This window comes from Rhinatrema bivittatum, chromosome 4, assembly GCF_901001135.1.
Source record: "Rhinatrema bivittatum chromosome 4, aRhiBiv1.1, whole genome shotgun sequence".
In the NCBI taxonomy this organism is placed as follows: domain Eukaryota; kingdom Metazoa; phylum Chordata; class Amphibia; order Gymnophiona; family Rhinatrematidae; genus Rhinatrema; species Rhinatrema bivittatum.
In genome coordinates, this window is record NC_042618.1 from 113,864,245 (window position 1) to 113,891,500 (window position 27,256).

At 42.7% G+C, this 27,256-nt stretch overlaps 1 protein-coding gene across 2 annotated transcripts in view; it reads right to left on the bottom strand.

Moving 5' to 3' along the window:
* PAPLN (papilin, proteoglycan like sulfated glycoprotein) overlaps positions 1-27,256 on the bottom strand; it is a 178,001-nt gene that overhangs the window by 37,341 nt on the left and 113,404 nt on the right. For both annotated transcript variants that reach the window (XM_029598705.1, XM_029598704.1), the window contains 8 exons: positions 20,177-20,353; positions 17,385-17,532; positions 10,020-10,100; positions 9,653-9,872; positions 8,478-8,607; positions 6,871-6,976; positions 2,991-3,738; positions 132-269 (listed from right to left, as the gene is read on the bottom strand). In XM_029598705.1, coding sequence (XP_029454565.1) covers positions 132-269; positions 2,991-3,738; positions 6,871-6,976; positions 8,478-8,607; positions 9,653-9,872; positions 10,020-10,100; positions 17,385-17,532; positions 20,177-20,353 — 1,748 coding nt within the window. The remainder of the gene's footprint in view (positions 1-131; positions 270-2,990; positions 3,739-6,870; positions 6,977-8,477; positions 8,608-9,652; positions 9,873-10,019; positions 10,101-17,384; positions 17,533-20,176; positions 20,354-27,256) is intronic.

Consider the following 27,256-nt stretch of genomic DNA (forward strand, 5'->3'; position numbering starts at 1 on the left):
TCCAGTGTCTCTTAATATCCTTTGTTTTGTAACACAGAAGTTTCAAAACTTGTTCACAAACACACACACACACGCATACATATTCATACACATAAACCTACAAGAAATGACCACAGTGAGAACAAGCTTACCTGATAGATGATACTGGCTGTCCATTTTTCAGCCATTCAACTCTGGGGAAAGGGAAAGCACTAACGCTGCAGAGTAATTGTATGGTCTGTCCTAGAGAAGCCTCCACTGTGTTAGACTCTGTTTTATCCAAGACGATCCTTAAGGACAAACAAATAGAAAGATGCTACAATTCTTTTGTATACTGATCCTTCTTTCAGCTCTTTCATCGCCCCCCAACAGTCCTGTATATGTGAATGGGTAGGCAGAGGGAGTACAGCTCAGCCAGCGGTTTAAGAACGACGTGGAGGATTGGTCCGATAACTCAATCACAGTGCTGTACATTACCAGGCGGAGGACCTGGGTTCCATGCCTGGGACAGAAGGGGCTAGCAATTCACAGCAGCTGGGGGAGGAAGCCCCAGGCGTCTCACAGTGGCAACACCTATTAGCTGAACTTAGGATTCATTACTGTAGGCGCTGGAATAAGCCCTGTTGTGTTGTGTGGTCTCTGGCCAAGGATTATTGTTGCAGTGACTGGGTTAACATATTTGGAATGGGATATAAAATAGAGAAACACACTCGTGTAATTCTAATAAAGGCTTATAATGTAAAATCTTAACCCTGATTCCAACTGACCTGAAAATCTAAAGGAGGAAGAGGAAAACTGTTGGATGAAAAAAAAGAACAAGTGGAAACTGACAAAAGAAAAATCACAAAAGTAATTTTTTGGTAACAATTTGCATGCACATACATGCTCTGCTTCTAGGACTTAATGAAAGGATCCACTAGACTTGTTTTCAGTGTTTCTCTCCTCCTACAGCCTGGGGAAGGGTTTCCTGGGTCTGCAGGAACTGGTTTCCTCCATGCTCGTTTCTGTCTCCTACAGGGACCTGGGAAGAAATCCCAAGCCCTGCATTCATTATCTCTCTCCTTCCTGTATCCTGGATAAGAAACTCCCCTGGCCACATGCGAGAGGAGCCCAAGGGCATTGCAAACTGGCCATTTTATGCCAGCAAATGTAACAGCCACCAGACAGACTATTTTTTTCTTTTATCCTCGATAGATTGCATCACTTTTTTTCTTTATAGAAGCATTTTCGGCAAAACTATAGCTTATTCTTTCCAAAGACACCTCAACAACAGCAAGTGTCCTAAGTAAGTATTCAGACAAATGGGATGCACTCTTTATTAGTATATAGACAAGAGTCTCACTCACATCTTCTCTCTCTTGTTCCATGTGAAAACTAAGTAAAGTCTTCTGCAGAAAAGGCCTGGATTTACATACGGGCCCATTTGGCCTGCGACTAGGGCAGCAAAATCTTGAGAGCAGCAAAGTTCCTGCCCTCTGCCCAGGGCAGATCTCTAGTCCACAATAGCCCTCCAATCCTGCCACCCCTCTTCCCCCAGACTGCCAGACTTATGAGAGAGGTGGTCCCCCTCAATGAGTGAGATTGCAGGCCAAAGAAAATCTGGGCTCTCGTGGACCTTCTGTGGGCTGATCTCTGTACTGTGGGAGGCAGATGGCATTTTCCCTGTCAGGGGACAGTAAACACAACCAGTGACTGCTCCTTCAACAATTTTGAGGAATATATCACTGACCACCTCCCAGCTCTCAAGTCTCCTGCTGTCTCGGTTTCCTGTCTCTGCCTATGTGTGGCTCCGGGTGCTGCTATGGCCGCCTCTTTCTCTCCATCTGCACTTTCTGTTTGTGTCTCTTGACTAGGGCTGCCAAAGGGGTATTAGGTATCCTAGGCAAAACTTATAGCCTTGAGCCCTCCCTCACACAGCTCTCTTCACACTCAAAAATTATGCATTTATAACAGATTTTACAAGAAAAAGGGCATTCAAAGTATAGTCTTCTGGGGTGAAAAATCACTTAAAATTATGTATACGGTATATTTACATGCACTGTTGAAGTGCCAACCAGAAAACACTTGGAACCTATATGGCCTTAGGCCTATTGTAATCCGTGTTGGATGTGGGCTTGGCTTTCAGAAAGCCATAAATGAACAATTTCAATTACACTACATTAAACCTCCCATATTAAAACAGAACTAGCAGCCAGCTCTCCAAGCAGTAACACCCATACCTATTAAAAAGCAACAGTGAAGATATTACACCAGGCTCTAAAATACCAGTTCACCTCCTATTAGGAAAACAGAACAAGACAGGCTGCTATATAATCACTACACGGAAATTACATGATCAGTCACAATTACGGAACATAGATAGACTCTCACCAAATACAGAATAAAGGGACCATAATCAGAAACCTGTAGCCAAAAAAACTGAATTGGAAACCAGAAGCCAGACTTCTGTATGCCCTGCAACAATGGAAAAAACAAACAGTGCCATTCTCGTAAAGCATCAATCAAAATCAAGAAATATAAAACATCAATCAGAAGAGTAAAACTATGCTAATCAAAAGATCAAGGGTGGGTTGATTTCAGCCCCACCACCCCCCATTCCTTTCAGGCTGGTGTGCTCCCCCCCCCTGTTTTGGGTCCCCAGGCAGTTGCCCTTCATGCCCAAGCCTTGTGACAGCCCTGCCAATAGGTGTCTGTTGTGTGATCTCTGGGATTCCCTCCCAAAGCACATTATTGCTGCCTCTCTGGCAATCCCAGCTCAAAGCGCAAGAGCTGGCTCTAGGAATCAAACTAGGCCATAGGATTAAATATGCTTTCTAATAATAATTGCTCCTGAGATTAGCCTAAAAAAAGTATTAAGTGACTATGTCATGGCTAGCAGAGCTGAGATTCGACTAGAAAGTATATGAGAGATACAGAATACCCAAGATATTCTGGAAAAATACATTACCAAGATTGATCTGGGGAAAGAAGTCAATGTGACAAACATATAGGAAGAACTATAAATGCTTTACCTATACAGGGAGGGTTGATGAAACTGATCTTTTTCTTGAAATTGTCCTTCCTGTATCACTGTAGATGTATCTGTTAACTGCCTCTCGGAGTTCACTGAAGAAATTGCTTCTCCTCTCCCATATGATTGACTTGCATGACTCAGCCTTCTCCCTGCATGGTCGGAGGAATCAACGCCCTGTTGCTGTCCATTTAAAAGGGAGAGAGAGTGACTAGTCTGATGTGACCATGCTCTTCCACCACTGCTACCATCTGCAAAGATGGTCTTTTTCCAGCTGTCTTCTCCCTGATGAAGCTCTGTTCCTCGTCGTGTGGACTGAAATTCTGTCCCACTTGGGGCTGAGTGCACCGAGTGATGATCCACATTCCCTCCATCTTGACCTGCTCCTTGGTGGTTTCCATGCTCATTGCTAAGTCTCTGAACATGTGCTTTCGAAGACTGATGCTGACCGTGGCTTTCCCCTTGCAAGTGACCTCCCTGCATTTGCCATCCAGGGTGTCTGTGTGAGGTTTCTTCTACATTCACTACTTCGGTGTGGTACTTGTGTTCCATTTGTCCCACATTCACATTGCCAGAGCTCTGGCATGCCCTTTTGCACTCCTCCTCTGAGGCGAAGTTGTTTTTATTGCCATGGCATCCACCATACCAGAATCGGTTACATTGACCAACGTCTGTCACAAAGTACCAGCGTGTGATCCAGTCTGAACATGGGCCCTGGGCGCTTGGTATCAAACACATGATGGGGTATGCTGTGAAAAGATGAACATGAGAGGAAGTCATGACTTTTTTTGCACAAGCACCTTTGTATTTCAGATAAAAATATGCATTATTAGCTTTAAGCAGAGCTGGTGATTTACATTAAAAAAAATGTAATTATTGCAATATCAATGTAACTATTGGCTGGTCTCAGGCAGAGTTTCACCACTCCTCAAGTGGCTGCCTCAGGGCTATGATAAAATAAATAAATATTAATACATATATTTATGCACATACTCACAAAAAATATAATAAATAAAAACATAAATATGTAACATAACTTACACAAATAAAACAGACATAAAAATTGTTACAATAAAAATTGTGACATAAAATACTAATCTTGAGCAAAAGTACATTAAAAGGTTAAAAATTATAAATAAACCAATCAAATTAGTGAGCAGGATACACAAATGAAACATTAAATAAAACAGACAAAAGAGAATGTAAATGGCTATATAGGTAATGGTATAAAATCAAATTTGAACTACACATATCTAAAAATAATAAAAATTATTGATGAACACTCTTAAAAAGACCCAGAGTGGAAAAGAAAAAAGCAACTTATAACCTACAAATAATAGTAATGGCTGGTTTGGGAATTACCTGACTTGTTCAAGATCTGAACATACAAATATTGTTCTGTTTGAAGGTGAAACAGCACCAGTCAATGTATGTCTACAATAGATGGTTTAATAAATGTTGCTATAAATACACCAAAACAAAATTTTTATATCAAATTTCAGCAACACAGGATGTCTTTACAAAGCTCTATTCACATTGTATGTATCTGTGACACAAAGCAATGCTTAGTCACATAGATCTTATTTAAGAATAGTGGTTCAAATACAGAGAAACCTGTTTAATATGGACTTACTTCTGCCCACAGCATCCATACTAACAAGACGGTGGGGGTTAAGTCTCTTATATATTGAGCATATTACCACTGACAGCAAAAATTCTTTCTGAATCATATAAATAGTGCTGACAACGCCTACTCATCCATGGCACTGAAAACAGTGGGGATACTCCTCTGCCGCGATTGCTATAATTAACCAAACAAACTCAAAATGTATGAAGGAAACCAGACTAATGAAACAAAGGCAAACCCAGAGGATCAGTAACATAGTAGCAAAATGCAAAAAGTCAACACTCATGTCGGTATGTTTGTGCCTGCTTGTCATTTGTGGTTTTGAAAGGGGAAAAAAAGCGCCAAAACAAAACCTTGAAGAAAGTGGGCGTGTCTAAAGTAATGTTTGTTCTTTAAACATCTAAATATTCAAAATATTACCTGTTGGCAATCATCCACAGTGTAAAAAATAGTGTTAAGGGAAAATAATCTAATGTTGTATCAAATTAAATACTATATTTGAAATTGAAACAGAGTGTGTATCACTCATAGTGGTGGGCGTGTCAAAGGGGGAAGGAGAAAAAAAATCTAAAGAAAAATCAAAACGAACTCTCTTGCGTCAAAACACAAGCGGGAGTTACCACTTATAAAAGATACTCATGCATATTGGCTCTTAACTTATAACTATTAGAGATACAGAGAACACAAAAAACAAACGTCAAGCACTTATCAATGAAACATGGGGGCGTGTCTATTAAACAATTTGCAAAATCTATCGATGTGCTCTGTTCCTCTGTCATGGTGCCTGTTAAAGATAGGTCACATAACCTATGTGTAAATAAATTAACTTACTTGTAAGAACAAGAATCACAAATGCCCGTGTGTTTTAAAGATGGAACTTTAAGCATGTGTGCCTCTCATAAAGAGGACAATTTCTAATATATAAAGAAAAGTTAGGTGATAACCAAATGTGCAAGCATACAATATTTGACACTATATACTGAGCGGATATCCCTGTCACTGACTATAGGAAATGTGTCAAAAACGTGTCAATCAAATGAACATTTAATGGACAAACATACATTGTGACTTAGGCTCTGTTAAAATACTATCAGATATGAATTAATTCTTTCTACTCTCTTTTTTTTATAATACTTATTATTAAAAAATGAGTTTGTAGCTGAGAAGCTGTATGTATAAGCATCAACTGTGTGTTTACAGTTGAAAAACTGTTTAACAACTAACAATTATAGTCATTTTATACAACACAGATCACAAAGCGTAAAGTCAAATAGATGAGCGTTGACTAAGATGACTGTCGTTTTATGAATATGTTCAATATTCATCAAAAATATTTTTTGCTGTGTGAATCATTGTGAGACTAAATAATTCACAAGAGTGTGACACAAAAGTATCATCTAGATTGAATTTAAATGTGTCTTGATGCAACATAAATAAGTAAAAAACTTTTTATACCAAACATATATTATAATACCAAACATATATTAAAAAAAAAAAAAAAATTGTGTGCGAGATACATGGTATATAGCCAAACAATCCTATATAATGAAAGCCAGTTTCTATCTGCCTGTCACACTCCTATAAAAAGTCTGTCACTAATTCTCATGCCAGTCAATCAGCTTTTGAATCAGTTGCTAAGTAAGCGGGCAACCACACTTCCAGCAGGTGCTCAAAGCCCCAGTTTATACACACTCATAGCTACTGAGGAGGAAATTAAGGTTTGGGGTGGAGGGAGGGCAATATTGAAGCTGGAGGGGGCACATCAACCCATTCTCCTCAAAGAAGGGAATGAGCTGCTGAGAGGGGAGACTAAGACTGGCTGGTGGAGATAATGTTAAGGCTGGGAGGGGTGGGGACATTGAGGCTGAGGGGGGATGACTGAGGGCAAGGAGGAGTGGCTGGAGGGGGCACTGGGGGGGGGGGGGGGGGGGGGGGGAAAAATATTGAGCAGACACACACACACAAAATGTAGAGAGCAAATTTGGAAATTTTGTTTATTCCATGGAGTACATCTTTCCAATTTTGAGTTTGGACTGTATGTGCATTATACTGTGACATTTCTGAACTCTCATTTCCTGTCACTTATGATGGATATTATTCTATTTTATTCAGTAAAAATGATCTTGGACATAAAACACTTGTATAATTCTGCTTCATTACAGTCATCTTTTCACTATTCATTCTCAAAAAAGATTTTGAGAATATTGGTTAGTAATCTTAAATCTACACAGAGAGAAGTATAAATGTGACCTACCCTGGGTGGGTCTGTTGTAGCAGCCTTCCCCCAGGGGTCCTGAAGCTGATTTGCTGTTGTCATAGCAACAACCAAACTTGGAACCGCGGCACTCCACCGAGGGGTTCTGTTGGGACAGAGCTTGATTAGTTTGAAATGATGCTCTTAAGAGTAACTGTAACTTTCAAAGCAATATTAACCATCATGACAAAAGATACCAGTCTATTTCTTGATGGGAAATATAAATGAAGATATGCAGAAACTGAAGGTAACAATCAGCTATGTCTTCAGATTCCGAAGGAGCTATAAATGGATTAGGTAAATTAAGAAGCAGTCCTCAAGAACCTCGCTAAAAAATAAATGCAGAGAACTAAACACACCACTCAGACAGACCTTGGATCAAGGCCCGTTTGTTATTTCTGAGAAGAAGGTGGGAGCATTTGGATTTTACATTTTGATTACTTGCATTTCTAAATCAGGTACAGTAGGTATTGCCCTGCCTCAGAAGATCTACAATGGGTAAGGGCCCTGTTTACTAATCATGTTTCCCAGACACAGAATAGGAGAAAACCTTTAATAAACAGGCCCTTAAATTTGTATCTGAGGCTTTGGAAGGTGACGTGACTTGCTTACTATCACAAGCAGTGTAAGTGGGAGAAGCAAGATTTGAATCCTCACTTCCCTGGTTTTCAGCCCACTGTGTTATTCCCAAGGCTACTCCTGCAGTTTTTTAAAACAAGCAAGCTTAATCAACTGAAGAGCACACTGAGAAATCCATGTTTGCCGCTGAGTAGTGATACAAGAAAATATTAGAGATGTGAATCGTGTGATCGATTATCTTAACGATCGATTTTGGCTGGGGGTGGAGGGAATCGGCCGTATTGCAAAATGGCGCCGGCCGTATTGCAAAATGGCGCCGGCCGTGTGGCCGTATGGCCGGCGCCATTTTGCAATACGGCAATACGATTCGAGTGCAGGAGTTCGCTCCCGGACCCTGCTGGACTTTTGGCAAGTCTTGTGGGGGTCAGGAGCCCCCCCAAGCTGGCCAAAAGTCCCTGGGGGTCCAGCGGGGGTCCAGGAGCGATCTCCTGCGCTCGTGACGTCGGGGGACAGGAACCAAAATGGCGCTGGCGCTACCTTTGCAAAGGTAGCGCTACCTTTGCAAAGGTAGCGCCGGCGCCATTTCTATTAACGCACTCGTGGCCCGAGAGTGGAAGATCACACAGGACCCTCCCACTGGACCCCAGGTAATTTAAGACATTTTGGGGAGGTTCGGGAGGGTGGGGGATTTATTTTAAAGGGTCGGGGTGGGTTTTAGGGTTGTTTTAGTGTGCCGGTTTTCCAGCCCTCCCCCTTCCCCTGATTTACGATTTTTGACGATAAATCGGGGGAATTCCTATTGTATCGCGCCTCTAACGATTTTTGACAATTTAAAATATATCGGACGATATTTTAAATCGTCAAAAAACGATTCACATCCCTAGAAAATATATTTACATAAAAGTAATAAATGAAAGACAGAAAACAAGGCACAAATGGAATGGAGCAGATCTGAACTTTTTAAACCAAAGCCAAAGCTCAGAACTTGACACTGGCTTCACAATGTGGTAAATTCCACTATTACTTACCAACGAAGAAGTGTCCCTTTCTGCTTCAGCTCGCTCATTTCTGCCAATGTGAACATCACTGTAATACTGGGGACATCCCCCATTGCTGGGACCCTGGGCTGCTGTTATACCATCAGGGCAGCATCCATATCTGCAATAAAGCAAAACACAGAAAAACACGGGGCCTGATATTCAGCACCACAGCCAGTTAAGTTCAGATTTAGCCAGCTAAGTGGCACTGTTTGAATAGCAAGCACTGTCAGCAGCTGCCACTTACCTGGCAAACTTTCATTCAGTTGAAAAGTTAGCTGGCTAAGTGATGGATGAGATGAAGGAGTTCTGGGGCAGAGCCACTTATCTGTTTAACTTAGTCAGATAAACACCAATATTCAGCATTATCTGGCTTAGCTGGATAAGTATAGGACTTCTGTTCAGCTATCCTAAAGATAGCTGGATAAACTTATTCGGCTAACTATCAGACAGCTGTCTAGCTGAGAATATTCAGTGGAGTAGTTGACCACTAAATATCTTCGTCAAGTTAGCTGGGTAGAAAGTGTGGAAGCTATTCTCATTCATCTGCTGAATCATTTTCTACCTTTCTGGTTTTGCTTTTGCCATCCTTTCTACCACCAGCACTTGTTCCCTGTTCTCACTTCTGCGCAAGAAATGCAGTGGTACCCACTGCTGGCAGCTAGAAACCCAGAGGTACATAGCCTCGTTCTATTTTGGAGTAGTAGCTTAAGAATATGAAGCCTATATTAGCATATGAACCTCAATTCCTCCACCACATACTCCCACAAACTCTACAGCGAGGAAACTAAAAAGTCTTTTCCAGTTACAGTATCAATGTAGGCAGTTAGAGGCTAGCCCATCTCTAGAGCTGAGGGACAGAAGGAAGCTCTGCACCTGTAAATGATCGGTGCATTGATAATAACAGTCTCAAATGGATTATTCGGGGCTCCTAGTGTTCTTTCTTTACGAGTAACATTTTCAGTTTTAGGACAGATGTTATAAAGAAGAAAGGCTTGACTATGTTAGCTGTAATTAATGGACTTTTGTCCCTCTCATCTTGAAATGTTTGAAGCAAATGACTAATTGGGATATGTCTTGTTTCCAGACCTAGGTTAATTTAGTTAAATCTCAGCTGTATTCCCCAACTACCTCTAACATTGCAACTTACCACTCTGTGTTCCTACCTGCTGTGTTGACACATGCTCAAGAGACAGCCTTGCCCGCCAGGTCCAGAAGCTGGAGTGTAACCATCATGGCAGCAGCCGTAGGGGCTTCGACTACAGTCCTGGGAAGCCTCACTGTGGAAGCTGTACCTGGAATGACTCGATGAACTGGAATGAATATCATGATATTTTGGCAGGCTGTTGGAGCCATGGTCTTCATTTGGCTGGTTGGGGAATCCATCTGGGTACCAGTGATAAAATGTGTGTGATAGAAAACAAAAGAATCAACTCAACTTGTTTACATTTAACAATTTATAAGTCACATTTATGATCACCATTCAAACTGGATGTGTAGTCAAAATGAAAGAAAATGAAATGTAGTACAAACCGGTTCTGCGTGGATTGTAACGGGTGAATGAGAACCGACGACTGTGATCATAGCCCTCTGTGTTTTGCATACTGGGGACCACTGGAATGACAAGCATATGCTGTCAGAACCTTCCTATATACAACGCATTTTGAGTTCTGCATGCTGTCTTGGATATACCAGACCCAAAGACAATAGTGCAAGGCAGACTGTTGCAGATCTACCAATGTGGCTAAATATCTAATTTTATAAAATATACAGGATGTCAGCAGATAAAGACCGCTTAGTCCACCAAGCCTGCCCACGTTAGCTTTCCTGGCATGTTGTATTAAGTTTTACTTGATATATGATCTTTTCCATCCCTCTCCCTTCCACTTAGGTCTTAAATTCTGCCACTGTTTTAGCTCTTACCACCTCCACTGAAAGTCTGTTCCAAGTGTCCACCACACTCTCAGTGAAAATGTATTTTCTAATATTCTGACCCTCTTTCCCTCCAGTTTCATATAATGACCCTTTGTCCTTGAACTTTTCATTCTAAAGAAAATGCTATCTTCTTGTACCTTATTGAAGTTTGCTAGATATTTGAATGTTTGTCTTCTATATCCCCTTTCCTTTTTTTCTTCTAGAGAGTTAATCTTTAGCAAGAGGTGTGCAAGGTACCCTGTACTAGAGAGTACTATACCGGGGTGGATTGAAGGAAGATGGCCCAGGGGAGTTTTTCAAAGCCAGCCCATGGGCATCCGCCTTGTGTACTTTCCCTGCAGCACATGCTTCAACAGCTCCCAAAATCATGCCAAGCATTTTATATCAGGTGACCTGAAGCCTGGAAGAATTGGGCCAAAACATCTCCCAAGTTTGGTTACATTTCTTATATATAAATATTCTAGATTCCTGGCTACTGTTAAAGTCTCTTGCCAATCAATCAATTCTTGAACCAGTTGCCAAATAATGAGGCAACAACACTGCCAGCCATTATCAGGTGATACACACACACATGCACACTTTCTCTCTGACTTGTAGGTATGTCTTTGTCTGAGAGTGATAGTGTGTGTGTGTGTGTGTGTGTGTGCGTGTCTTTGTGGCGGAAAGAAAGACACCCACCCACACATCTTGTTTGTGTCAGCGAGAGTGTGGGTGAGTGCCGTTCCCTCTGACACAAATATACAGACACACCCACATACACTCAATAGTAACTTAAACTGTTATACTGCTCAGATAATAGTAACTTAAACTGTCATATTGCTTGTAAAAATTGGTCTTCATATTATACTTATTAATCTTTGCTGCCAAACACTGATACTTTGTTTTATTTCAAATACCTGTTAAAAATCTTTGCTGGAGCCTAAATTTTACCTTACCTTATCTATATGATTTTAAGGAATCAGTAATAACAAAATGTCTTTCATTCAATGCAGCAATTAGGGTGCTTATGTCTCAAGGACTAACACAGAGAGATTCAAAGGCTGTCCTCTTTGCCTTCAGCTGTCTGCAATTACAATGGAGCTGATTTATCTAAGGGAGGAATTGTCTAGGTTTCAATTAACCTTGAACCATCCAGTACCACTCTGTTGCAGTTGGACACTGCTGGCGAGATAGTGGACCCTTGGAATGGCCTACTAAGGGTGACAGGGTAGGCCAGGAGGCGGAGCTACAAGCAGGAGGTGTTCACCCGGGAACCAGGAACCCCCCAGGAGGAGCCCGTAGGGCACTGGGACCTCGGGACTTGGGACAGAGGCTGAAAGTCCAGGGGTTGAGATAGGCTTAGACCGGGACCAGAGCAAACAGGAAGGATAGGAAGTCCAAGGTACCCGGGAAGCAGGGAACCGGCTGTATAGGGCCGAGGGCCGGCTGAAGGCAGGGCAGCGGGCCGAAGCGGAGTCTGTAGAAAACCGGAGGCTGAAGCAGGCTGTAGGCTGAAGTGGAGTCGGTAGCAAACCGGAGGCTGAAGCAGGCTGTAGGCTGAAGCGGAGTCGGTAGCAAACCGGAGGCTGAAGCAGGCTGTAGGCTGAAGCGGAGTCAGTAGCAAACCGGAGGCTGAAGCAGGCTGTAGGCTGAAGCGGAAGCAGGCCGGGGTCGGAGGCTGGCTGCAGGCTGAAGTGGAGTCAGAGGCAGGCAGCAGGCAGAAGCGGAGTCAGAGGCAAACCGGGGTCAGAGGCAAACCGGGGTCAGAGGCAGGCAGCATGCAGAAGCGGAGTCAGAGGCAAACCGGGGTCAGAGGCTGGCTGCAGGCTGAAGTGGAGTCGGAAGCAAACCGGAGTCAGAGGCAGGCAGCAGGCTGAAGCGGAGTCGGAAGCAGACCGGAGTCAGAAGCAGGAAACATGGAGATCACCAGAAACGCAACTAAGAACAACTATGGAGTTGTGAACCTCGTTGCAAGGCGATGAGAGAGAGTTTGGACGCCGGTTATATCGGGGCTCGGGCGGGGCCAGGCTTCCGGGAGTTGAGCGCTCAAGACGGGCATCCTCGCGCGTGCGAGAGACTGAGGAGAAGCAGGCATGTAATGGCGGCCGCCACGTGGAGTGAGAGAAGCCCCCGGGGTCCAGAGCGGGCGGAATGCGGTGATTCCTGAAACGGAGGTAGGCGGGTTTGAGCCCTAAGCGGAGGGAAGCGGTAGAGACCGCAACACGCTCACCCATCTCCCACAGAGGTTTCTGAAACCCAGGAAAAATGGTTTACAGGGCTTTGGTAGAACAAGATATTTGAGAAACAGACACCCACCCTCCCCAACTTTACGGCATCCTGTGCATGAACCCCCACACCCACAGAGATGTCAGACATCCAGAAATAAAAAATTCAGGAACAATTGGATAACAGTGGGCTCTGGCAGAATAAGACCTATGTTGAAGAGACACCCATTCTCCCCACTGCTATCCCTACATAATGCTTTTTCTGCATTAGAGAATGATGAAACTTCAGCAATAGATTTAAGTGATTTCTAAAAGTGAAGTCACCCAATGCACCCAGAAGCCCTTCATTAGAATCAAATGTCATAAAAGAAAGCTGCTTCTGCTGGGAGACTCAGTCAGAGGGACCAAACTGGGAGCACATTTTGAATGTGACGCAACAGTTAAATGCCTTCCAGATAGTTCAAGTCATTGAAGAAGAAAGTAGAAACTTTGATATCAATTTTATCATCCATCTGGGGACCAATGACCTCCATAGAAATGGTATCCATGAAGTACAGAAATATTTCCAAAATCTAGGAAAGATAAGGCACACTGCAAAGACTAATGCTTTTTCGGAAGAATTACCTGTTCATGGAAAGGGAAATGAGAAGCTATGCCAAATTGATAATTTCAACTTCTGGTTCAAAACCTGGTGTATAGAAAGTTGTTTTTGATACATGGGAGACTGGGGTCGTGTATGGAGCAGTAAAAGGCTATTTAGTAAGAATGGCCTACATTTGTCTGTAGCAGGAATGAGGATGCTAAGTGAGAAATTCAGATCATATATTAACAGGCATTTAAACTAGAGAATGGGGGTGGCAGGAGATGGCCAATAAAATTGACATGTCACCCCCAAACAATACAGCTCAAAAAAGCAGAAAAAGGGACTAGGAATTATAACAAATCAAGAGAGATAAATTGGAAAGCTATGACTACAAATGCTCATAGTTTGGGTAATAAAATCCCAGACCTGCAAGCCCTAATGGTGGAGAATGGACTTGGACATTGTTGCTAGGGATGTGAATCGGGCTTCGGACGATTGAAAATATCGGACAATATTTTCAAAATCGTCAGAATTCGGGGGCTCCCCCAAAATGATAGGAAAACTCCACAATATTGATCGTGGGGGTTCTCTTATCATTTTGGGGGAGGATGGGAAAAACAGCACACAAAAATAACCCCTAAACCCACCCCTACCCTTTGAAACTAATCCCTCAGATTCCCCCACCCTCCCAACCCCCCCACAAAAACATTTTACAGGTACCTGGTGGTCCAGTGGGGGTCCCTGGAGTGATCTCCCGCTCCCGGGCTGTTGACTGCCACTAATCAAAATGGCGCCGATGGCCCTTTGCCCTTACCATGTGACAGGGTATCCGTGCCATTGGCCGGACCCTGTCACATGGTAGGAGCACTGGATGGCTGTTTTTGGGTGGGTCGGGAGGGTGGGGGAAGCTAAGGGATTAGTTTTAAAGGGTCGGGGTGGGTTTTTTGTTTATCGGCTCGGGCACAGCCGATAAACAAAACCGCGATCGGGCCAGACGAAAAAAAAACAGGATGTGAATCGAAACCGGAATCCGAACCGATTCCAGTTTCGATTCACATCTCTAATTGTTGTTGTTACGGAGCCATGGTTCACAGATTCATGATTGGGATACGACCATACCAGGCTATAACTTGTTAAGAGAGGACAGAAAAGGGGGAGGAATAGCTCTTTATGTTAAAAACAATATCCAAGCAACTGAAATGCAAGGAATGTGGGATAAAGAAGAAGCATTATGGGTCATCCTAAAAAAAGATGATGGTGCATCCATTTTTACTGGAGTGGTTTACAGGCCTCCAACTCAAACAGAAGAAAGAGACAAGGATCTGGTCAAAGACATTCAAAAGGTAGGAAAGAAGGGAGAAATGTTGATTTTAACCTGCCAGACATAGACTAGAAAATCCCTTCTGCAGAATCTACCAGAAGTAGAAAGATAGTGGATGCCCTGCAAGGGGCTCTGTTTAAACAAATAGTAATGGAACTCATGAGGGAGGGAGTTATACTCAACCTAGTGCTCACTAACGGGGATAATATCTCTAATGTCTGGGTGGGTTTGGTATGGTTTGGTATTGCAAATAGGATACAGAGAAGTCACACAAAGACCTGAGTTTCAAATTTAAAAAATACAGACTTTGTCGAAATGGAGGCTGAACTAGAAGACTGGGAGAAAATGAGAAGTGGAAGAAAATGAGAGAGGTGGAACAACAGTGGGCCAAACTAAAAGGAGCAATTACAAGAGCAACAAATCTAAAAGTTAGAAAAGTAAACAAAGGTAGGAGAAATAAGAATCCGATCTGGTTCTCAAAGGAACCAGATAAAAGCAAAAAGAACAGCATTCAAGAAATATAAAGGATCCCAAAAAGAGGAACACAGGGAAGAATATCTAATGAAACTGAAGGAAACGAAGAAAGAAGGCAAGAAAGAAAAAAGTCAGACGGAAGAAAAGATTGCCAAAGAGGTAAAGTGAGGTGACAAAACATGAGTGAGTGACCTGGTAGAAGGGATTGAAGGTAAAGTTTGACTATTTGCAGATAATACTAAGATCTGCAACAGAGTGGACAAGTCTGAAGGAGTAGAGAGAATGAAAATTGATTTTAAAAAAACTTGAAGAGTGATCAAAGATTTGGCAGCTGGGATTCAATGCCAAGAAGAGCAGAGTCATGCATCTGGGGTGCAGCAATCCAAAAGAGCTTTATGTGATGGGCAGTGAAAGACTAATGAGCAGAACTGTGAAAGGGACCTAGGTGTGATACTGTCTGATGATCTGAAGTTGGCAAAGCAATGTGACAAGGCAATAGCTAAAGCCAGAAGAATGCTAGGCTGCACAGAGAGACCAGTAAGAAAATGGAGGTGGTGATGCCCTTGTACAGGTCTTGAAGAGGCACCTCCTGGAGTATTGTGTTCAGTTCTGGAGGCCTTATCTAAAAAAGGGATGGAGACAGGATGAAGGCAGTCCAGAAAAGGGCTATCAAAATGGTGTGGGGTCAGTATGAGAAGAACTATGGGGAGAGACTGAAGGATATGAATATGTACCGTATACCCTGGAGGAGAGGAGGTGCAGGGGTAATATGATATAGACATTCAGATACCTGAAAGGTTTTCCTTTGGAAATAAATCAGTAGAACTAGGGGTCACAAAATGAAACTCCAGGGGAATGTCTCAGAACCATCATCAGAACATATTTCCTCACAGAGAGGGTGGTGGATGCCTGGAATGCCCTCCTGGAGGAGGTGGTGAAAACCAAAACAGTGAAAGAATTCAAAACTGCATGGGATAAATATTGTGGATTCCTAAAGGCTGAAGGATGGAAAAGAAGAATGGAGTGCATGTAGTAACTTGCTGTTGTGGGGGATACTACCCTTCAACCAATAGTCTTGATATTATTGATGCTACTCTAACATTGCTTGATGCACCTCCATCATTGCTCTCTGCTTCAATGTCAGGAGGAAAAGGGGAACTGGATTCATACAGTGACCAAAGGCCCCGACTTATACAGTCTAGGGAAAATTTGAAATTTTACTACTAGTATGTTGGTCTGCCTTCAAAGTAGTTTTGTTCCGGGTGGCCTTCTCGTGGGCATTTTTGGTGCCATGAGAATCAGCGAGCTTGTAGCCAAGTCAAGACTTGATGGTAGAAATGGTGGGTTAAGCAAACAGTGTGTACAAATTTTTGATTCTATGGTCAGATTGTTTATTCCTAGATCCAAAGTGGACCAGACAGGGAAGGGAGCTTTCGTTATGTTAGTGTGGGCAGATAGGGTGATGGAATGTCTGATGCAGATGGTGTGGAGATTGACGCAGAGGCAGGCATTTTTGGCTTCTTGATCTTTCTTTGTACTAATGTATGGATTACAATTGCTGAGTGCAATTTTCATGCCTTTTTTTTTATTATTATTATTGGGGTCCAACATCAACTAAGTGACATACATGTAAGAAATTGGATGAGAATAATGCAGCATTATGTGGTTTTCAACCAGGTAAGCTTCACTATTTGACCTCCCGCACAGCCTTTTCTCAAGCTATGAACAGAATTTGTTTTAATTTGCCAACTTTCTCACATAACTTGTCACTATGACTTCTTTTTCGGTTTCAGATCGAGGGAATCGAGCCCAAAATGTTTATATAATTGGTTCCAGTCATGTGGTTTGTTCTAAGGCAGTCTAAAATCATTCAAAGCAAATTTTTCCCCCACCAAAAGAAACATTTTCTCTTAAATGATAAATTCTAAACTCCTAGACTCACTAAATAATTGAGATTGCTCCCATGATAACCTCTAACCAACTATGTGATATTGTGCATATAACTGACCATTACTGTACTTGTGAGGGATACTTTGTCATGAGTATTGTTGCATTGCACTCAACAGCAGCTTCCAAAGTAACTTTTCACTACTACATATTTTTCACCTTTCAATCTGAGCTTCCCTTTTTTTTTTTTACAGGTTTTAACTATGGCATCTGGTGTGCTAGGATAATATCTCCTTCTTAATTGTCTACCTTATCCTACTCCCATAGATTCTCATCTCTGTCAGTATCCTCCAAGTCCTTCTGCAACTATTGCAGCACTTATAAAAAGCAAGGAGTAAAAGGTATTGGATTAATAGTGTAGCCGGATATGTCACTCACCGTTGAAAGCCTAGCATGATGTTTAACAAATAATTTCCTGCTGCATGTGGACTTACCCTGAGGGAGGTAGCATGGCTGAGAGTTGCAGTGTTCCATCATGGATGGCTTCTCTGGTTCACACTTCTGAGGATCCTGGTCATTGCGATCACTGTCAGCACAGATGACCTGACGCACCCTCACGCCTAAGGCACAGCTCTTCGAACACTGGAAAGCGTGGAGTTATGTGCAGAATGAGAAGGCAGAATTCTCATTGTAAAAAAAGTCTTGGATCCCAGGGAACACACAACTCTGCTTTCTTATTTTTACTCTGCCCCACCACAAAATACCAACAGAAACATGAGTTGCATGCTTAAGTCAGGAGGGAAGAATTGAAAGGTTACATGTACTCCAATACTTGGGCTTAGGATGCAGCCACCTCTCTCTTACTTAGAAACAAATGTACTAAGAACATTTCCTACAGTTATAGTACAGGAATGACCTCAATTACAATAGCACAGCAGTTTGACCCTTTTCCTAAAACCATAAACATGGCCTCTTCTCCTTAATACACTGGACTAAATTAACCTTTTTAAAGGGTTACAGCTTAACACTGGGCACTGCATGCATAGGACCTGGGTTCATTTCCCCGACCAGGTTTCTGCTACCCAGGGATGCTGCAAGGGCAGCATTCACAGCCTCCAAGATGGAGAGCGCCCTGGAACGCAACCCCCAGCTGAGGATTATTACTGAAGCAAGTTGGAAGAGGGATAAGAAAAAGAGTAGTTGCAAATGAAGGTTCATGATGCTGTAGACCAGTGGAGGCCGGCTCTAACTGAGCTAAAATCCCAAGGAACAAGAGTAAACTGCTGAGTTAAAAGCAAATAAGAATACCTCTGCCTGAGAGGGGGGACTTTGGGAGATGTGGATTTTTCTTTCTTTCTGAAATAGGACTAAGCTGCGTATGAAACAGATACATACGGATTTTTTTTTTTTTTTGGCCCAATGGTTCCTCCTTTTCCTGTTTTCCTTCCAGTTCAACTGGAATCCGCTGGGATTCAGACCCCCATGAGCCTTCATTCATGACTACCTGAGGATTTTTCCCTTATTTTAACAGAACCATCCTCCCATTGCTTCTAGCCTGGTCATTGCAGCAATGGTCCTGAGGCCACAAGGCATAAGCCCTGTATCATAGGCTGCAAATCCAGCCATCAGGTGTAGAGGGGTAGCCAACTGGTTACAACAGTAGGCTGAGAATGAGGGAAGCCAACATTCAAATCTCATTTCTCCCACTCACGGCTCCTTATGACCTTGGGCAGGTCACTTCATCCTCAATTGCCTCGGGTATAAATAGGCCTATTTACTAGGCTACAATAAGGCAAACAACATGCATTATTCATCTTTTTATAGTTTAAATCAGGAATAACATAAGTAAAAAGGTAATGAGCTACATTGCATGTCTACTTGTGAAAGTTAATTACATCATAAGAGGCATAGATAACTTTCTCCCGGGTGCACTGACAGGCTAATGGCCCGAGGCCAGCATTTAAAGGGACCAAACACCCTTACTGAATTTCCCCCTGCCTTCCAAAGAATCTTTGGTGGCCCATGGTGTCCCATGACTCATGAATATACATCATGCAGCCCTGCCCCAAATTAATTAAAGGTTAAGCCCTGCCCCAAATTAATTAACCTCACCCCTGTCTTCCATGGTCTGCCCCCTATCTCTTTCAGAAGTTTCCCCTAGGCCTCCCCCAGCTTATCTGAGGCCTGAGATCCCTGGCCCACCAGCACCAAAATTCACTTTAAAATTAATTTTCCAGGAGACTCCTAATGAACATTTTGTGAGATATATTTTCATTTAATGGCTATTCATGGTTAATTAACATATTGGAGACCCACCTAGATGCTTGTCCATGGACCTCATACTTAATTTTTAAAGGAAAAATACAGGCATGCTTTCCCTTTAAATATTACCATAAGTATAAACTACCTGCAGATGTTTGTACTTGCTTTTATATGGGTAAAATGTCTCTGGAGAATAACATGCATAGATTTTTAAAACTACAATCTATGGTGGTAATTTTCAAAGGAGTTACACATGTAAATGTAACAGACTATCATAGCAATTTTCAAAAGCCCCATTTATGTGCTTAAAGTGCACTTGTGCATGTAAAACCTATTGACAATTTTCAAAATCACACTTACATGAATAAATTGCATTTCCTCTCACTGTTACGAAACCATGCAAGACTCCCCACTTGATAAAACCTATAGCCACCATCTCCTCCCAATTCTTTATATAATGCCACCCCTGGATCCCTAAAAGCCACATTAACTTATATTGTCATTGTATTTTCCATTACGTTTTGTATTAGTTTACTGTTACACTCTCTAATAATGCCAATTTGAATGTCTCTTCTTTTATCTTGTTCCTATTCTTTCTATCCCTCTCTCGTTTACCCCTCCATGTTCTATATACTGCGTTAAGTTCCATGTAAACCGATATGATGTACCTACGAATACCGGTATATAAAAGCTTTTAAATAAATAAATAAAATCCAGTTCTAAGCATCTAAAACCTTTTGAAAATTACCCTTTAGCATGCTATTTTCCAAACCTGCCCAAAACACACCTCTGGAGCACCCTCCATAAATGTGGCTGAGAGTGCAGATATAGCGACAAAAGCGCGCATACTTTTATTGGCATTTAGGGGTAGCAATTTTCAGACAGTCAATTTACCTGGGTAAATCACCATTTACCTGGTTAAATGATTTTAATAATTGTCTTCATTATAGGTATATTGAAAAGCAGATTTGTCTGCTGGTCATAACAAGCTGAGTCTGATACCATGGAAAGACTTGACACTTACCAGCCCCCATTCTCCTATATACCATCCAATCAGTTTTCTGCAGTTCTCCATAACACAGCGCTGGCTGGTAGGTGGTTTCACTTCCAGAAGGCAGGCAAAGTCCTGAAGCTGTGATCCTGAGTCCATCGTGCAAGTGACTGTCCGATTCTGAACACCTTCCCCACACTTAGTTGAGCACTGAAACAAAGTTCTTGATTATTATATAGAGAAGACCAAATATTTGTATCCTATGTAGAATAAGAATAATTAGCAATGGACAAAACTAAATATGCCACATACTAGTATGGGTTGTCCAGAAATTTCACCAATAATCCAAAATTTGTCAATTCTGTCTCCCAGAAAATGATTAAGGGGCAAATTTTAAAAGCCCTACGCGCAGCGAGCCTATTTTGCATAGGCCCAGCGACACGAGTATGTCCCAGGGCTTGAAAAAAGGGGCAGGGTGTGGGTGGTCCCGGGCGGGGCGTAGGCGTGGCCAGCGCACCAGCACTTGGCCAGCGCAGGCAACCTATGCCTGCCTGGAGGCAGGCGCAACTTGTATAACAAAGGTTGGGGGGGGGGTAGGTAGGGCTGGGGGGGCGGAAGGAAAGTTCCCTATGAGGCCGCTCCGAGGGAACAGGGAAAGCCATCGGGGCTCTCCTAGGGCTCGGCGTGCACAAGGTGCACAAGTGTGCACCCCCTTGCGCGTGCCGATCCCGGATTTTATAACATGCACGCGACTGAGCGTGCATATTATAAAATCAGGCATAGATTTGTGTGCGCCGGGTTGTGCACACAAATCTACGCCCGAGCGTAGGTACTAAAATCTGGCCCTAAGTGAAGAGCCCAGACAATTGTAAAAATACATTGCATCATAACAGAGTTGTTGGCATTCGTTCCTTCTCTAAACCCCTTGGACATGCAAGTCTTCTTCCACACAATCCCTGTCAACTTCAATGTTGGTGTGACACAAACACCACTATCATCACATGTGGTGTGTATGTGGGCTATGCACGAGCAACGTGAATTTTAAAAAGCCACAAAGTGCGCACATCTATGCCCATGCACTCATCAAGAATAAGAGGGCGAGAAAGGGGGCGAGGCCAGTAGTTATGCATATAACTCTGTATTTTAAAACTAGAGACTGCAGTGTGCATTGGCTTGTTATCCGCATAAACTTTACTGCTGCTCCTGATGAAGAACAAGTCTGTAGATCTCGGGCTTTAGGGCTTAAAAGAACAGGGTGGTGTCCGAGTCAAGTGCGGGGTGTGCAGGATGAAGAACCAGAGAGGCCTGGAAGAGCTCAATATTAACTGGTAAACTGGTGGACTAATTAGAAAAATTGGGTTGTCCCTTGCTTGAGCGTGTTTTAAAAATCCACCTACATTTGTGCGTAAAAGCCGGCAAAGTCCTAGGAAACATTTACAAAGTACTTTTTCCAGCAATCTCTTAAGATTAGATGCAGATTTACACGAGTGAGGTGTAATTTTAAACACATGTGCAAGTGCACGCACGATTTAAAATTGCAGCCTATTTCCGCTTCAGCACCAATACAAGTGTGTATGTGCACACAGGTGCTCATTTTTAAATTATCCTAAAAGTGTGTCCACACCATGAATCAATACAGTCATTATTATACTCCCAGATTTTTTTTCTATTCCTTTCCAAATAATTCTAAACATTCTATTTGCTTTGTCTGGCTGCCATCACACACACTGAGCTAAAACTTTCAATTTGTGGTCCACAAAGCCCCCAAGGTCCTTTTCCTGGTGGTAACTCCTTATATGGAACCCAGCTTTGTGTATGCAGGAGAGGTCATTATCAAGGCAAAATGTAAATGTAACATGCACTGGTAGCAATTTTCTAAAGCCCATATACCCCCGATAAGTGCACTTAACACAGATAAAACTTCTTGACAATTCTAGAGTTTTGAAAAAAAGAAGGAACATGAAAGAAGTTTATAAAATCAATGCAATTGAACTTAAGAACATAAGTTTTGCCATGCTGGATCAGACCAAATGTCCATCAAGCTGAGCATCCTGTTTCCAACAGTGGTCAATCCAGGTCAAAAGTTCCTGGCAGGATTCCTAAACTGAATATATTCCATGGTGCTTATCCCAGGGACAAGCAGTGGTTTCCTGAAGTCCACCTTAATAATGTTGGACTTTTAGTCTAGGAATTTATCCAAATCTTTTTTAAGCCCAGTTACACTAATAGCTCTTACTACATCCTCCGGTAACAAATTCCAGAGTTTAATTATGCATTGAGTAAAAAAAAAGTATTTTCTTCTATTTGTCTTAAATGTATCACCTAGTAACTTCACTGCATGTCTCCTAGACTTTGTACTTTTGAAAATGTAAACAATCGCTTCACATTTACCCGTTCCAATCCACGCATTTTATAGACCTCTATCATATCTCCTCTCAGTCATCTCTTCTTCGAGCTGAAGAGCCCTAACCTCTTTTGCCTTTCCACATAGGGGAATCATTCAATCCCTTTATCATTTTTGTTGCCCTTCACTGTACCTTTTCCAATTCCACTATACGTTTTTTGAAATGAGGTGACTAGAGCCACACACAGTATTCAAAGTGCACATGCACCATGGAGCGATGGAGGCATTATGATATTCTCCATTTTATTCGCCAGATATATAGAGGACAGTTATTTATCCTTTCAAATGCAAAATAAGGGGGACACGTCATAAAACTAGCAATCAATAGATTTAAAACAAATCATAAAAAGTACTTTTTCCCTCAGTGTACAATCAAGCTGTGAGATCTGTTTCCACAGAATTTGCGCAGAATTCCCCCCCCCCCCCCCCCCTGCGCAGAATTGCCATTTTCTGTGCAAAATTGCCAAATTCTGCGCAGGAAATAGCAGAGGAGACCCCGACATGCTGCAAATGGAGTGCGCAAAGATGAAGGCCTGCGTGTGCCGCGGGAAGCTCTCCGCTTGCAGGAAGATGAAGGCCCGGGTATGCCATTTGCGGCGAAAATGGAAGGCCCCCCGTGTGCTACGAACGGAGTGTGCTCCGCTCACGGCGAAGATGGAAGGCCCCTGTGTGCCACGAGTGGGGATACTGAGAACAGGGTCAAAGTCTGGGACTGGCAATAGAGTGGAAGGGGTTGAGCCTAGAGGTGAAGGGGAGAGATATTGCCAGGTGGAGGAGTTGGGGCATGAGAGGACAAAGTGGCCAGGGGAGTAGGAAGAGCGAGTGGAAGGGACACTCTTACAGTGAATTTCTAGGGAAATTCTGCATCTTTAAGTAATAACTTTTTTCTGTATTAATTTAAAATGTAATTACTTAAAGACTGTCATGTAAATTGTGTTATTTTGACCAATATAACGTTTGCAGAATTTTAAGTTTTGTGCGCAGAATTCCCCCAGGAGTATTGTCACTTCTCTATTCAAACTGCCCTATCATTTCGATATATTTCGTACCCCGGTACCATTGTGTCCCATTGGTTATCCTCTTTCTACTTCATCTCTGAGAAACCTATTATTTATATATCTTCATTTAGTGCCATACATTCTAACTCTTCAATCTTAAAATTGAATTTTAAAAAGGCAGACGTGCGCTAAGACCAGGAGATGGGCAGGCATCTAGCGTATGCACATGTCCATGTGATTTTATAAACCACTCACATGCGCACACAAGTACCAATGCATGAATCTCTCTCAGAGGGGAAATAAAAGGGGGTGGAATGTGAGCAGTGAATGGGTATTCTGAGGTGGGGCCAAGAGATATGCACGCATGGAGCTACGGACCTGGGTGTGCTTCCAGGTTCCAGGTCCATTTCCATTACTTCTGCTATAGATGAGGTGTAAGTCAGACTAAAATGTTCTAGCCACATAAGAACTGATTGAGGGGATTAACTGGGGGGGGGGGGGGGGAGTGCAGGCTGAAGAGCCAGGGGGTCTTGAGGACCTAGCTGTAGATTGGGCACAGTGGTCGATGAGCTGGTGAAACAGGTCTTGGCCTGGATGCACGCCTGTTATAAAATTCCCTCACTCGCATGTCTCAGAGCTGATATTTCCCTGCTGTACATGAACACTCTTAAATTTAGGTGCACACATACATGCGCACACGATATAAAAATCGCAGCGCATCTGGCCGGGTGCCCACATATACGTGTATATGGGTGTCCGCTAGCCAATTCTAAAGTTACCATTTTAATTTTTAGATTTCTGGCATGTGCATACAGGCAATTACATCTATGATGTAAGCATGCAGAGGGAGGCCATTCTGAAGTGTTTTGAATACATTTATATACAATTTGTAGAGCATGTGTAATGGGTAATTTATATATACACAACTATATAGGGAGTATGCAGAATTGCAATAAAGATCACAATCCATGTTAAGATATAGTAGTTAATTAAACCTCAAGAGGTGCAGTTAATCATCGCCAAGAGCACCAGCAGGCTAACACTTCTTGATGCCCTTGGGCTCTCCCCTCCCTTCATAGTAAAGATTAAAGGGGCAAAGTGAATCCTCTGATCAGTCAGCACCATTTTGGATTATGGTGCTGGCAGGACAGAAGCAGCTGGGGATTACTTCTGTCCCATTTCTACCAGGGGCCTCTACCGGATAGGGAAGATCCGCGAGAAGAAGGATGGCAAGCTCAGAAGCACAGGGGATGTCATTTTTGGCATTTTGGGTGGAAGGCAGGATGGTCACCAGTTGGGGGAAATGCCAGGGAGGGGGCACATGGAAATATGCAAATATACTACCACTGATAAAGTCAGTAAAGGACCAAACTACTGTGGGTAGTCACAGGGCCGGTGCAAGGGTGTTAGACATCTAGGCAAACCTTCTGCCTTGTGCCCACCCCCCCAGGGGAGAAACCCGCCACACCTCAGCTGGTTGTTACCCTCTCCTCCCCCGACCTCCCTTTCCCCTATGGTCTCCAGTGTCGCCACCGCACACAATGCACCCTTGGCAGCTGCTGGTGTGCTCTCTCCAGGAGAGGCCATGGCAATGAAAACACAACTGGAGCTGGTGGGGAAGTGGTTCCTGTGCCCCATCGGTGGAGAGGAACTGCTGGTTCTCAGGGAGATCAGGTGCCGGGGTGATCCAAGCCGTGACTCACAGAGACAATAACCGCAAGCTGGTGGTAAGACATGCCAGACTCCATTCCCGCTCTTCCTTCCCTTCCTGTCCTCTCTGTACTGTCATCGTTGCTCCATGCTTTGCTCCGCTCACGGCCCCACATGACTGCTCTTTGGTACCCCCTAATGCTCGGTGCCCTAGGCGACAGCCTAATGGGATGCGCCAGCCCTGGGTATTTACTAAACTGCGGTACTCAGTTATTGTAGGTATTAACCCAGATAAAACTGGGCCTTAACACATGATTTTAATGTGGTATAATAAATTGCTGTTAGGTATATTTTCAAAACTTTATGTGCATAAAAATTAGCATACACATGCATGAATAGCCTCTACTTGCATATTTTGTATTATAGAAATGTTGAAACTATGTGCATATTTTCACTTTCATGCTCACATGTGTGTAAAAAAAAAAAGAAAGTGGTGGTCTGTGTCATTCCAGAGTTCTGATGTGGCAACACACGCATAAGTTGCTATTTTAAAAGACACTTACACATGTATATTTTCCAACTTACTCACTTATTTTTACACCTGCTAATTATCTGCCGTGATGTTAAACATGTTTATTGTGTGGTACTGACTAGTTGTGAGGTCAGGCTGAAGAGCCAGGAAGGTCTGGGTGACCGGGAGAAGGACTGGGCTAACTGATGGACTAATTGGTAAACGGGTTAATCTCATTTACGTGTGCATCTTTTAAAAGTGGCTGACTTCCGCACATGGATTGGGACTTAGATGAGCAAGTCCTACTTTACTTTTGTGCTTAAAATATATGCACATATATTTGTAAAATAGGTAGGAAAAGATACATGCTTTACGCGTGTCGCTGGGCCTTTATAAAATAGGCCCGGCGCACGTAACCCGATTTACGCATGTAGAGCTTTTAAAATCCGGCCCTTACTGTGCATGTTCTCTAAGATAGTGGACTTCCTGTCTTCGTTCACTGCTACTAATCTTCATATTGTGAAACACTCCAAAACAATTACCAGAAATCAGTCCATGTATCAGATAACAAGTAATCACTACTGCTGTATGTTCCACACTACCCAGGCCAAGATGTTTCAGCGCTCAGCTTTTGCAGAAACAACTTGTCCTATAATTTTGACTGATAAAGCCAATTAAGAGTTAAGAGTTAACTCTTAATATGCAGAATGGCTTTAAGCAAGTAATGGTCTTATGCTATTAATTAAGTCTTATCCGCATTTTCTGCTAGAAGACCTTTTAGCTTGCAGGCTTCAAGTTAGAGAAAGGAAGAGATGCCGGGGGAACTTTCCAACATCTTTAAGCAGTATTGTGTGAATGTTGTCTTTATGCAGCACCCCCTAACAAGTTATGTGCTGGCCTGGTGCACAATAATGGAGTCTAAGTTGTACTTTCTGGAATACTAGGAAAGAAAAGGTGGGAGCTGGAGGAGACTGTAAAGCATGTAGTAAAAAAAAAAAACTGTATTGTCAGTGACTCAAAACTACATGCAGTCCTTATAAACAACATAAATGAAGATCCTGAAACAGTATGATGAGTGGGTAAGCTCAAAGAGACCTCATATTTAAATGCCAGCAGGCTAAGCTAATGTAAGCTTTTAATAGCATTCAATCATATTTTAATCATTGGTCTCAGTGGGCTGAACGTAAAGGGCGCAAGAAAGCTGCCCGTTTATGCACATTGAACCTAAGAGTACTTGCAAAACGGATTGCTCACACGCTTAAATCCGAAAGTGTACTTATCCCCACCCCCTCTCCCTCCTCTTAGCCATCCCTTGATCCTTGGGCCTCCAGGCCGCTACCACCTCCCCGAGCACACCTCTCTCGCCTTTGCACCTCCAGATTCCCTTTAAATAAACTATATCCTAGTGAATACTGTCGCCTAATTAATATAGCTGGTATGTACCTGTACATACTTCAACTGTACATAGTCTCCCTCTTCTATTTTTTATTTCATTTTTGTTTCTGTTGTCGTATACTTCATCTAGATACGCCTTTCCACCCGCTCCCCAT